The 14,351-nt window shown below is 32.4% G+C and overlaps 2 protein-coding genes across 3 annotated transcripts in view; both read left to right on the forward strand.

Annotated features, from left to right (window-relative positions):
- LOC104755962 (dihomomethionine N-hydroxylase) overlaps positions 858-14,351 on the forward strand; it is a 14,771-nt gene continuing 1,277 nt past the window's right edge. The window contains exons 1-3 of one of the 2 annotated variants that reach the window (XM_019238755.1): positions 858-1,965; positions 2,303-2,576; positions 2,823-2,855. In XM_019238755.1, the coding sequence (XP_019094300.1) occupies positions 988-1,965; positions 2,303-2,576; positions 2,823-2,855 (1,285 nt within the window). In that variant the 5' untranslated portion in view covers positions 858-987. Of the gene's footprint in view, positions 1,966-2,302; positions 2,577-2,822; positions 3,331-14,351 lie in introns of those variants that run through there. The other variant, XM_010478450.2, reaches the window with a different exon arrangement.
- Positions 11,473-13,700, forward strand: LOC104755961 (dihomomethionine N-hydroxylase). Its single transcript, XM_019238754.1, has 3 exons — positions 11,473-12,495; positions 12,842-13,115; positions 13,329-13,700. The coding sequence occupies exons 1-3, from the start codon at positions 11,512-11,514 to the stop codon at positions 13,697-13,699; spliced, it is 1,629 nt and encodes a 542-aa protein (XP_019094299.1). The 5' UTR covers positions 11,473-11,511; the 3' UTR covers position 13,700.

Consider the following 14,351-nt stretch of genomic DNA (forward strand, 5'->3'; position numbering starts at 1 on the left):
TTTTTTTTTTTTTTTTTTTTTTTTTTTTTTTTTTTTTTTTTTTGTATGGGATAGTTATATGTTCTTGACTGATTTGTTGCATTGTCTTAAAAGCGTGCAGGCTTAAACTGGTGTTGATTTGATTCATATTATTCTGGTTTTAAAATGAATTATAATTATGGTTTTTTAGAAAGTCTCTCCCAAGCCTAATTATAATCGTTTTAAATTCATTAATACAGAACATTTAAACGTGGTTTACCTACCCAAGAGCTCATTATGGGTCTCCTCCATTCCAATTTACTTTACACTGAATACTTTATTACAGAGATAATTTAATCATTAATCATATTCTTGGACATCTGACATGTTGTGATTCGTTTTCTCTTTTAAAGAGAAAACCACCCTCAAAAACTAACTACAATTTACAAAGTTTCAGAATTATAATTTTATTTGATTTCAAATTAATAATTTTGTATGAAAATACTAGTCAAATACATGATTTTATTGATTATGCTTGTTCATTTTTTTTTTCTCAGTTGAAAAAATATCTCTGTTTAGATCAATTTTGGTAGTGTACATTTTTAATGGCGATTAATATAGCAGACCCTTATTGACTATGTATAGTCTATCTAACTTAATATGTGTAAAAAAAACTTAAACAAAACTTAATTTAAAACGAAGAGAGTATATTATATCTTTCATTAATAATACACTTTTGTCTCTAATTAATAATTGAAAAGAATATGAATAAAGTTTGCATTTTTTTTTATAGACTTACATTGAACCACAAACTTAAACTATATAAAGCTTTTTCAATTCGTACATCAGATACAAAATATATAAACGTGATTACCCTCAGTACCTACCCATAAGCCCAAATCACACGTCAGAATCACATACATGATATGATATCTATAAAATACTTTAACACAACAAATAATCTCCCAATATCGGTAGTGTTCATTGCTAACGAGCACACACCCGACACACAGACACACAAACATCATCATGATGATAATGAGCCTTACAACATCATTACCATACCCTTTTCAAATCCTACTAGTCTTTATCGTCTCCATCGCATCAATCTCTCTACTGGGTCGAATTCTATCAAGTCCCACCAAAAGCAAGGACCGATATCGCCAGCTCCCTCCTGGCCCAAGAGGATGGCCTATCCTCGGCAATTTACCGGGACTATTCATGACTCGTCCTCGTACCAAATATTTCCACCTTGCCATGAAAAAGCTAAACACGGATATCGCATGTTTCAACTTCGTCGGAGTCCGCGTCATCACCATAAGCTCCGACGAGATCGCTAGGGAAGCTTTTAAAGAGCGAGACATTGATTTGGCAGACCGGCCTAAACTTTTCACCTTAAAGATCATCTTTGACAATTACAAGTCAATGGGAGTCTCATCGTACGGTGAACAATTCATGAAGATGAAAAAAGTGATCACAACGGAAATAATGTCCGTTAAAACGTTGAACATGTTGGTAGCTGCAAGAACCATTGAAGCGGATAATCTCTTGGCTTACGTTCACTCGATGTATCAACGGTCCGAGACGGTCGACGTTAGAGAGCTCTCGAGGGTTTATGGTTACGCAACGACCATGAGGATGCTGTTTGGAAGGAGACATGTCACGCAAGAAAACGTTTTCTCGGATGATGGGAGACTTGGAAAAGCGGAAAAACATCATCTTGAGGTTATTTTCAACACTCTATACTGTTTGCCGGGTTTTAGTCCCGCGGATTATATGGACAAATGGTTTAAAGGTTGGAATATTGATGGTCAAGAGGAGAGTGCGAGAGTGAATAGTAATCTTCTTCGTAGTTACAACAATCCCATAATCGAAGAGAGGATCGAGTTATGGAGGCAAAAAGGTGGTAAGCCTGCTGTTGAAGATTGGCTAGATACCTTCATTACGCTAAAAGATCAAAGCGGAAACTACTTGGTCACGCCTGACGAAATCAAGGCTCAATGCATTGTAAGTAAGAGAATAAATAAGTAGTAATCATCTATAGAGAAATAGATATTAAATAAAATGATCATCTGAATTCTGACCAAATAGTAAAGGGAAGAAATGTTTAATACGTAATTGACTAAAGTTGCGAGATATAATGTTAAACTAGTAGTTTCAATCATATTTTAATAAATAAACAAATATGTTAGGGAACTAAAAAAACGTTTTGTTTTAATAGTTGTTGTGAGAATCTTATAACGTTTTGTTTTAATAGTTGTTGTCAGAATCTTATAAGGCTTGGTATATGTCTTACTCACATAAAGAAATATATGTATAAATCGTTTGTTGTTTAATAATATAGGAATTCTGTATAGCAGCGATCGATAATCCGGCAAATAACATGGAGTGGACACTTGCGGAAATGTTAAACAACCAGGAGATTCTCAAAAAGGCTCTAAAAGAGTTAGACGAAGTAGTTGGGAAAGACAGGCTTGTGCAAGAATCAGACATACCAAACCTAAACTACTTAAAAGCTTGTTGCAGAGAAACATTCAGGATTCACCCAAGCGCTCATTATATCCCTACTCATGTTGCCCATCAAGATACCACCCTCGGGGGTTATTTCATTCCCCAAGGTATAAAGAAATATATACATCTAACCATTTGTGTATATATATATATATATATTTCATAGTTTTCACATTTTGATTTTCTTGTTTCTCATTTTATTTTAAATTTTCAGTTTTAGCTTTTATAGGGTGACAGACTAGTCTTTGAATATTTTTGTGGCGATTCCACAAAACCTATTTGATATTGGATCCAACAGATTAGGCTACCAATATTTCGATATAATATTAAGAAATGATTTGATTATTGGACAGGTAGCCACGTTCATATATGTCGCCCTGGACTGGGCCGGAACCCTAAAATATGGAAAGATCCATTGGTATACAAACCGGAGCGTCACCTCCAAGGAGACGGAATCACAAAAGAGGTTACTCTGGTGGAAACAGAGATGCGTTTTGTCTCGTTTAGCACTGGTCGACGTGGCTGCGTCGGTGTTAAAGTCGGGACGACCATGATGGTTATGATGTTGGCTAGGTTTCTTCAAGGGTTTAACTTGAAACTCCATCAAGATTTTGGACCGTTAAGCCTCGAGGAAGATGATGCATTATTGCTTATGGCTAAACCTCTTCTCTTATCCGTTGAGCCACGCTTGGCACCAAACCTTTATCCAAAATTCCATCCTTAAGAGTTAGAAATAAAATGTAAGACAATGTTTTAAATAAAGACAAATAAGAATCAAACAAGACCCCTTGTTTTTTTTTTCTCCGTTGTATTCCTCAACGCTTAGTCGTTTTCTATATATGTTTTGTTGCTTGACGTACTGTTTGTCGTTTGATTCGTCCTTTTCTTTTGTATATCCGTCACTTCATAATAGATACCAAACATATTAACTGAAATGTTGTTAAGGATTATGGTACAATGCGAATCATCAGAAATAAAAAATAAAAATAAAAAATCACTAAAAAGAAAATCCTTACGTAGATTGAAATATAGTAGAATCTACCTACCCCACTGTCATCGTTCCACATGACCTGTATAAACGTGTCTACCTACCCAAGACATTTTCTTTTGGTGAAAGCCTACACAAGACATTAATATAGAATCTATTATCTATTATATATTACTAGGATATCGGTCCGTGGATTACCGCACGGGAAAGTGAAAAATTGAAATGACTAACATTGCTAATTTCACATTTCGAGTGAAAACTTTATGGTAATTCTTTAACTGTATAGTATAAAAGTCATAAATAATGATTAAGATTAATCAAACAAATTAGTTAAATAAAATATTTGTTGTATATATAAAATTGAAAAATTGAGTCAGTGACAATAAGATAATAATGTTAAAAGATATGTAAATTTAGGTTTACTGAATCGTACTCAGATAATCAATTTTGAAAGATATTCACATAAAAAAAAATTTAAATCATTATTCTATCGAAATTTATAAAAAATAATGAGAGTATCAGGGAGAAAGAGCTCATAGCTGCAACCAACCAAATTGACTAAAAAATAAATCTATAAAAAATTAAAAATCACAATTAATTACCTAAATTAATACTTGGAAGAGATGATCAATACATGTTAGATGGAAAATGACACCAAACAAAAGTTAGATGAAGGAATCAATATATAAAACAATCCAAATTTTAACGAAGATGACTGAATCATGTTGATTAATAAATTAAAAGAAAATAATACTCATATTTTTTAAAACTTGGAGGTGTGAAATGTGTGAAACAATACTCAAAGAAAAAAAAAACTATTTTCAAAGTCCATAAAAATCTATATATATATAAAAACAAAAAAGTGTGAAAACAAATAGGTGTGAAACAAAAAGGTGCGAAAACTAACAAGTGCAAACATTGGAAGCTAGGAGTATGACGAAAAAACACAATTGTTTGATCAAAACATTGCAACTTTATATAAACAAAGAGGTGTAAAACAAAAAGGTGTGAAAACTAACGGGTGCCAACATGGAAAACTGGCGGTGCGGCAAAGAAACACAATTGTTGGATCGAAACTTTACAAATTTTGAGATCATTAACAAAGAGTAAGATCATTAATAATAATAATACTCAAAGAACAAAAACTATTTTCAAAGTCCATAAAAATTTGTATATATTTAAAAACAAAGAGGCTGAAAACAAAGAGGTGTCAAACAAAAAGGTGCGAAAACTAACAAGTGCAAACATTGAAAGCTAGGGGTACGACGAAGAACTAAAGCCGGCTAACGGGGGTATTCCTGCGTATGAGAACTAAAGCCGGCTAACGTGGAAACACAATCGTTGGATCAAAACATTGCAACTTTATATAAACAAAGAGGTGTAAAACAAAAAAGAGTGAAAACTAACGGGTGCCAACATAGAAAGCTGGAGGTGCGACGAAGAAACACAATTGTTAGATCAAAACTTTTCAACTTTTGAGATCATTAACAAAGGGTGAGATTATTAATAATACTCAAAGAACAAAATTTATATTCAGAGTCCATAATAATTTGTATATGTATAAAAACAAAAAGGTGTGAAACAAAAAAGTGTGAAACAAAAATATATGAAAACTAACGGGTGCCAACATGGAAAGTTGGAGATGCGACGAAAAAACACAATTGTTGGATCGAAACTTTGTAACTTTTGAGATTATTAACAAATGGTGAGATCATTAATAATATAATACTCAACGAACAAAATCTTTATTAAAGTTCATAAAAATCTGTGTATATATATATATAAAAAGAGATGTAAAAATAAAAAAGTGTGAAACAAAAAGATGTAAAAATTAATAGGTATGATTTTTAGAAGATGGGGATATGGCGAAGAAACACGATTATTGGGAAAAAAAACTTGCAACTGTTGGGATCATTGATAATTTTAAATCGTTATATGAGATAATAGAAACAATCTCATCCGTTAGATTAAAATTGACCCCTAAAAGTGGATTTACTATTATATATAGATTTTATTAAAAACTAGGTTGAGTCTCGTGCGTTGCACGAGATTATTATATTAATTTGTTTTCTGGTTAAAAGTCATTAAGAATAAATTAATTTTTAAAAAAAAATTTCGAGAGACTTTACAATTTGAAGATCATACCAATAAAGTTTATTTGTATCGAGAAACTTTGTTTTTTTGGTTAAAAGTTATTAGGGTTTTGGAATTGTTTTATTTGTATTCATTAACTATATAGTTAATGTTAAATGATCAATTTATCCTTTTCTAAATTATGAACAATTTAAAAAACCTTTTTAAAAGTTTAAATTATTATATTATTTATGTTTTTATTGAATTTTAAATAGTATTATAGTTTATACTATTTGTATTCTATAATTAGGACATGTTATTTTGTGATTGCAAAATAGAGTGTCGATATTTTGAGTTCCTCGTAGATCTTGAAGACAAGTTGATTGTTATTTCTAGGTCTTAAATTACTGCTTCCACATCAAGTGTTCTTGTTGCATTGGATTGTAGTATTCGCTTTCAAAGAAGACGTTGAGTGGTTGTGGGTTAGCTGGTCCAAATGATAGGATAGATGCGTGTATAAAATCTATCAAATTATTCATGAAAGGTAATACAAAAATTGGTTATGTTTATGAAATGTGGATTGTTGGAATATGAGATTGTGTAGCTGATGTTGTTTTTTTTGTCGATATTTGAGCTTTATATTAAAGTGTGAGTTTAGAAGAGTTTAGACATTACTATATTTTATGGAAATCTTTGGTAATTTAGTTTGGAGATAAGAATAAGATAGGACTTCAATTAAGCATAGATGCCATTAGAGAAAACTTTTTAATTTTAAAATCTAAGATAGTTGTATGTAAGTTGTAATAGGTTGATTATGAAAATGTTTGTTTTAGGGATAATAGAGATGTATCTTCTAAAAAAAAAATGTAAGATATATATCATATAGTATCTAAAGTTAAAATTTACAATTAAGCTTTTCTAATAATATTAAATTTTGTTTTTTTTTTACACATACAACAATAACAACCAACCAAGAAAAACACAAAAAAATGTATAATATTTAAGAAAGAGTGAGAGAGCATGAGAAAATGAGTATTCATAGGATGGGAAGTCATGGGAGTTACAATTTAGAAACAAAAAGTATGGGAGTTAATTGTAATTTATTATTTGTTGAAAAAAATTGAATAGAGAAATAAAGTTAATGCAAATTTATTTTATTTCAGTTTTAATATTAAAGTGTGAGTTAAATGTATATGATAAAATGTGTTTTATTTATGGTTTAATTTGAAATAATTTTATCAACTAACTAACTCCGAATCAACCTCCAGCTCAAGCCGTGTTACTCTCTGTTCCCAAGCAATATGGAGACCGTAATACACTCCCCATAACTCCGCTAAAGGCGCAGAACAAATTCCTATGTTCAAAGCAAAACCTCTGCACCATTGCCCCATCCTATCTCGCAGTACTCCTCCAGCTGTGGCCAGACCCGGATTCTCATGTGAAGCCCCGTCAGTGTTCGGCTTCACCCATCCATCACCCGGAGGTTTCCAACAGATCATTCATTCCACTTGTTCACCCCCGCGGTTTCCTACCTGAGCAGCCTTATAAGCAGATTCCACTTCTTTTGCCATACTTGTAACAAACTTCACTTTGTCCCTGTACTTGCTCACTTCGCCAAAAACATGCGAACATCTCCACTTAATAATATTTAATTTTTTTTTTTTTAACACAAACAACAATAACCAACCAACCAACCAACAAAAAATCGCAAAAAATTTATAATAGTTAAGATGAAGTGAAAGAGAATGAGAGAATGAAAAATGAGTATTTATGGAATGGGAAGTGATGAGAGTTATAGTTTTGAAACTAAAAAGTATGAGAGTTAATTCTAATTTATTGTGTGTTGAATAAAATTGAGTGGAGAAATAAAGTTAATGCAAATTTATTTTATTTCAGTTTTAATATTAAAGTGTGAGTTAAATGTATATGATTAAATGTGTTTAATTTATAGTTTAATTGGAAATAATTTTATCAATTTTATATTAAAGTGTGAGTTAAATTTATATGATTGAATGTATTTTATTTGTGGTTGCATTAGAAATAGTTTTTTAGTTTCATATGACAAAATGTGTGTTATTTATGGTTTAATTGGAAATATTTTATATCTTATTTCAATTGTAATACTAAAGTATGAGTTAAATGTATATGATTAAATGTGTTTTATTTATTGTTTTGATTGAACCGTTTTAGCTTTATATTAAAGGGTGAGTTAAATTTAAATGATTGAATGTGTTTTATTTGTGGTTTAATTGGAAATGTTTTTTTTCAGTTTTATATTAAATTTTGAGTTAAATATATAAGATAAAATGTGTTTTACTTATGGTTTAATTGAATTTTCTTTTAAGGTTTCTATTAAAGTTTTAATTTTAAAGTGTATGATTAAATGTTTTATTTTTGGATTAATTGAAAATATATTTTTTTAGTTTTACATTTAAAGTGTGAGTTATATTTATTTAATTTAATATGTTTTATTGGTAGTTTAGTTAAATTTTTGGTGAATAAGTTTTTTGGACAAGTGTTAGTTTTACAGTAGTTGTGGAAGAAAGTTTTAGGAGGTATCCTACTTTATTATATAAGAAAGTTTAATTTTAAAGTGTAAGATTAAATGACTTATTTGTGGATTAATTGAAAATATATTTTTTTAGTTTTATGTTTAAAGTGTGAGTTATATGTATTTGATTAAATGTGTTTTATTGGTAGTTTAGTTAAAATTTTGGTGAACAAGTTTTTTGGACAGGTGTCAGTTTTATAGTTGCCATATGTCAAGCTGTGAAAGAATGGAGATGTCGAGATTCCCTTCGACTCGGCTGATTCAAAATCTCGCAGAATTGAACAGATAAGGGGGGAAGGGGTGGGGAAGAGAGAGATGCGAGGAAGAGGAGAAGTCGGAAGTCATAGATTCTGTTGGTTTTTATTCGAGAAGTCGACAAAATTATGTGGCCCATTAATGATTTACATATCAATTGGCTTAAACATGAGATAAAACATTATTAAAAAAAAATAGAGAATTCAGAAGTGCCACGTGGCAGATAGATAGAGCTTGTTAGAGGTGTAACCCTACTTTATTATATTAGATACGAAAAAAATACTAGATTGTGGATTAATTAATTTAGTTAGATAATTCACCGTCAACATATTCTACGGTACATCAAATTTTTTTAAAAAACGTTATGGTAAAAACGTGGTTGCCAACCCAGAGGCATACCAAATTCACGTTAGTATCACGTGCAGAATTATTCACAACAATTACCATCAATCCATCATCTCAATTCTCACAACTATAATAACAACAAACATCAACCATATCACGCACGTTACACATATCATCAATTCATCATCACCCCTATGTTATTCACTATTCAGATTGTATACTATAATGGGTCGAGTTCTATCAAGGCCCAGTAACCCAAATGCCCATCTAAATTAAACATCTTCCTCCAGGGGCACAAGTGGATTTACCGAGCTTTTACCGGCGAGCTGAATGATGACGGAGATCCGCCGGCGTTCACGTCGTCACTATTATCTCCAACGACCGCACAGCCTGAAGCGTTTAAGAATAAAGACGTCAGAGAATAAGACTACGTGTCGTTTGTCTGTTCAACTCCATAACGTTATGTTGTTTTCCCTCTCGCTAAACAACACTTTTTGGTCCGTGTTTTGTTTTCCTTGGCTTAGCTCATTGTTAAACTTTTTTTTCTTGGACAAAGAGCTCATTGTTAAACTATACAAAAAAATTGGGTGATCTGAGTATCTGACCTAAATAATGTCACATAATAACAATAGTTATTATGCACCGTGATATGAATTCCATGTGTGTAAATGTGTAATAATATTGAAATAATCAGCATGACTTAAGTTTTTATTTTCATTAATCCTATAAAAAAACAGATTGTAGATTACTTGAATTACAATTCATTGCGGGCGTAGTCAAACCCACCAACGAAAGAAAACATTTACATCAAAACTTTAAATCACAATTAAAAAAAAAAAAAAACTTAAAATTTACCATCAAACCAAAATTCTCTGANAAAAAAAAAAAAAAAAAAAAAAAAAATCTCTGATGAACTTGTTGTGTGTTCAATTAGCATATAAATAGTTGAGCAACTTTGGTAGGTGACCATGGTTCCAAAAAGAATTAAGAAAATAACTATGTGTCAGTTTTCTTTAGTAAATGACTCTTTTTATGGTGGGGTACGGGTAGAGTAGTTACCAAATTAACCTTCTAATTTACAAGTTTTACAAAAATCTGAAAGTTTAGTATTAGATTTTGTGACTGAAGAAATGCAGAGATAATGCTACAATAAGTCATAGTGAGTACTCAAATTAAAGCTGAGGTTACAGTTGGAAGAGATGGTGGTTGTAATTGTTACGGAGGTGTCTACGGTGATGAGTGAAAGTTATTACAGAGGTGGTGATAGGGTTATTTTAAAAAATAGCATGAATCAAGTTTAAATTGCATGTAATTATCGTATAAATAGCATGTGATATTACAAAATAGCATTTTTGGTTGGAGTAAATAGAAAAAGCATGCGATATTATCATTTTTTTGAATATATCATGTCATTTATATAAAAAAACACTATGAATTACAATAGTTTTTTAAAAAAAACATGATAGATAAATTCGGTGGTTGGAGGTAATGGTAATGAATTCGGTGGATAAAAGATGATGGAGAAGGTGGTAATTGTTACGGAGATGATGGTGATGAACTCGGCGGAGTAGATTTGTGTTGATGGTGGTGAATTTTTTTTGAAGCTTTCGATTAAGAAAAAAAAAAAGGAAAGATGTTTACATATTTTGATAAGAGAGAAATAAGAAGGAAGCAAGAGGAAGAAGAATAAAGATAAACCAAAGGAGAAAGAAAGAGAAAGAAGAGAGAAGGAAAGGTGAGGAGAGCAACATAATTTTAAGTTACATAGGGGACACATGGACATGGGTGATAGTTATTTTATGAATTATTTTAAAAAATATAGTCATCTATTATATATACTCTAAATAGTTAATTAAGATAACGGTTATAACAATCGGACCTGGTCGTTGTTTGGGTGAACATTTGCAACACTACTAATTATGACCCACATACATATCTTTCCATAACAAATACTATATTTTATTAGTTTAGTTGTAAAGTGTTGTTTTAACATTTCCATTTTAAGTTTTATTTACTATTTAAATCCTTAATATAGTCGTTTAGGTGAACACTTACAACACTACTAATTATGACCCACATACATATCTTTCGATAACAAACACTATATTTTATTAGTTTAGTTGTAAAGTGTTGTTTCAACATTTCCATAATCCATACATATGTATCGAGAAAAGTGTTCAAGTTTACACTTTTGTTATATATTAAATCTCGTTTTACATAAATGTCGGTTCGAATGACACTAAAGAGCATGTACGGATGTACCAAAATCTCTTAATTGTTCACAAAATAAATAAATGTCGTTAACATTTAAATATATTTAAAAATAAGAGTCACGTAGTTTTCATCCCTACTATTTAATGTATTGACCAATGAACAAATTTGTATAATGTATAAGTAAATGATAAAACATAAAATTTAATTGTTTTTTTGATATAAGTAAACAAAACAATCTGAAACAACACTTCAAAATGAAGGAAAAAAGTTAGATCCTTAATTAATACACTTTATATGAGGTTCATGTTTCTAATCAATAATTAAAAATATTATGGATAAAATTTGAAATTTATATAATTTTACATTAAACGTACAAAACGACCCCATTTAGAAACAAACTATAAAGCTTTTAATTTCAATCCCTACTTAAGAAGTTAAGATACAAAATATGCAAACGTGAATATCTTAGTACCTACCCATATGCCCAAACCCCACCTGAGCATCACATGCATGATATATACAATCTATAAATACTTAACACAACAACCAATTTCCCAATATCGCAAGTGTTCATTGCTAACGAGCACACAACTCACTACATACACACACAAACTTCATGATGATGATGATAAGGAGCCTTACCACATCATTACCATACCCTTTTCAAATCCTACTGGTCTTTATCCTCTCCATTGCATCAATCTCTCTACTGGGTCGAATTCTATCAAGCCGCACAAAAACCAAGGACCGATCTCGCCAGCTTCCTCCTGGGCCAAGAGGATGGCCTATCCTCGGCAATTTACCGGAGCTATACATGACTCTTCCTCGGTCCAAATATTTCCACCTTGCCATGAAAGAGCTAAAAACGGATATCGCATGTTTCAACTTCGCCGGAGTCCGCGCCATCACCATAAACTCCGACGAGATAGCTAGGGAAGCTTTCAGAGAGCGAGACGCTGATTTGGCAGACCGGCCTAATCTTTTCACCATGGAGACCATCGGAGACAATTACAAGTCAATGGGAATCTCACCGTACGGTGAACAATTCATGAAGATGAAAAGAGTGATCACAACGGAACTAATGTCCGTTAAAACGTTGAACATGTTGGTAGCTGCAAGAACCATCGAAGCTGATAATCTCGTGGCTTACGTTCACTCGATGTATCAACGGTCCGAGACGGTAGACGTTAGAGAGCTCTCGAGGGTTTATGGTTACGCAACGACCATGAGAATGCTGTTTGGAAGGAGACATGTCACGCAAGAAAACATTTTTTCGGATGATGGGAGACTTGGAAAAGCGGAAAAACATCATCTTGAGGCTATTTACGAAACTCTATATTGTTTGCCGGGCTTTAGTCCCGCGGATTATCTGGAAAAATGGTTTAAAGGTTGGAATATTGATGGTCAAGATGAGAGGGTGACAGTGAACTGTAATATTGTTCGTAGTTACAACAATCCCATAATCGACGAAAGGATCGAGTTATGGAGGGAAAAAGGTGGTAAGCCTGCTGTTGAAGATTGGCTTGATATCTTTATTACGCTAAAAGATCAAAACGGAAACTACGTGGTCACGCCAGACGAAATGAAAGCTCAATGCGTTGTAAGTTTAAAAAAAAAAAAAAATAGTAACCATATATAGAGAAAGATATATATATACACTAAATAAGATGATCATCTGAATTCTGACCAATAGTAAAGGAAAATATGGTAAATATTATTTGACTAAAGTTACGAGATATAATGTTAAACCAGTAGTTTAGAACATATTTTCACACATAATATATGTTTTTTTTTTTTAACTTAAAATCATTCTTAAGGATAGAAATTCAATGTTGTATTAAAAATTCTTTTTTTACTTTTATACAAGTTGTTTTGAGAATCTTATAAGATTTGATATATATAATATATGTATAAGTTGTTTCCTGTTTTTGGTGTTGTTGTAATAGGAGTTCTGTATAGCAGCGATCGATAATCCGGCAAATAACATGGAGTGGACACTTGCGGAAATGTTAAACAACCCCGAGATTCTCAAAAAGGCTATGAAAGAGTTAGACGAAGTAGTTGGAAAAGACAGGCTTGTGCAAGAATCAGACATACCAAACCTAACCTACTTAAAAGCTTGTTGCAGAGAAACGTTCAGGATTCACCCAAGCACTCATTATGTCCCTACTCATGTTGCCCGTCAAGATACCACCCTCGGGGGTTATTTCATTCCCCAAGGTATAAAGATATACATCTAACCATTTACGTATATATTTTCATAGTTTTTACATTTTGATTTTCTTGTTTCCTCATTTTATTAAATTTTTGCTTGTGGCGAATCCACAAAACGTATTTAAACTTGGATCCAACAAACATTTTATACATCACACACCAACCGATTAAGCTACCAATATCTCGATTTATATTAAGAAATGATTGATTATTGGACAGGTAGCCACGTTCATGTATGCCGCCCTGGACTAGGCCGGAACCCTAAAATATGGAAAGATCCATTGGTATACAAACCGGAGCGTCACCTCCAAGGAGACGGAATCACAAAAGAGGTTACTCTGGTGGAAACGGAGATGCGTTTTGTCTCGTTTAGCACTGGTCGACGTGGTTGCATCGGTGTTAAAGTCGGGACTGTCATGATGGTTATGATGTTGGCTAGGTTTCTTCAAGGGTTTAACTGGAAACTCCATCAAGATTTTGGACCGTTAAACCTCGAGGAAGATGATGCATTATTGCTTATGGCTAAACCTCTTCTATTGTCCGTTGAGCCACGCTTGGCACCAAACCTTTATCCAAAATTCCGTCCTTAGGAAGAAAAANATATTTTCATAGTTTTTACATTTTGATTTTCTTGTTTCCTCATTTTATTAAATTTTTGCTTGTGGCGAATCCACAAAACGTATTTAAACTTGGATCCAACAAACATTTTATACATCACACACCAACCGATTAAGCTACCAATATCTCGATTTATATTAAGAAATGATTGATTATTGGACAGGTAGCCACGTTCATGTATGCCGCCCTGGACTAGGCCGGAACCCTAAAATATGGAAAGATCCATTGGTATACAAACCGGAGCGTCACCTCCAAGGAGACGGAATCACAAAAGAGGTTACTCTGGTGGAAACGGAGATGCGTTTTGTCTCGTTTAGCACTGGTCGACGTGGTTGCATCGGTGTTAAAGTCGGGACTGTCATGATGGTTATGATGTTGGCTAGGTTTCTTCAAGGGTTTAACTGGAAACTCCATCAAGATTTTGGACCGTTAAACCTCGAGGAAGATGATGCATTATTGCTTATGGCTAAACCTCTTCTATTGTCCGTTGAGCCACGCTTGGCACCAAACCTTTATCCAAAATTCCGTCCTTAGGAAGAAAAAAGTAAGATTGTGTGAAAATAAAATAAGAAAACAAAGAAGAATCAAACAAGACCCCTTGTTTTTTTTTCTCTGTTATGTTGC

The sequence above is a fragment of the Camelina sativa genome, chromosome 17 (assembly GCF_000633955.1).
Source record: "Camelina sativa cultivar DH55 chromosome 17, Cs, whole genome shotgun sequence".
Taxonomy (NCBI): domain Eukaryota; kingdom Viridiplantae; phylum Streptophyta; class Magnoliopsida; order Brassicales; family Brassicaceae; genus Camelina; species Camelina sativa.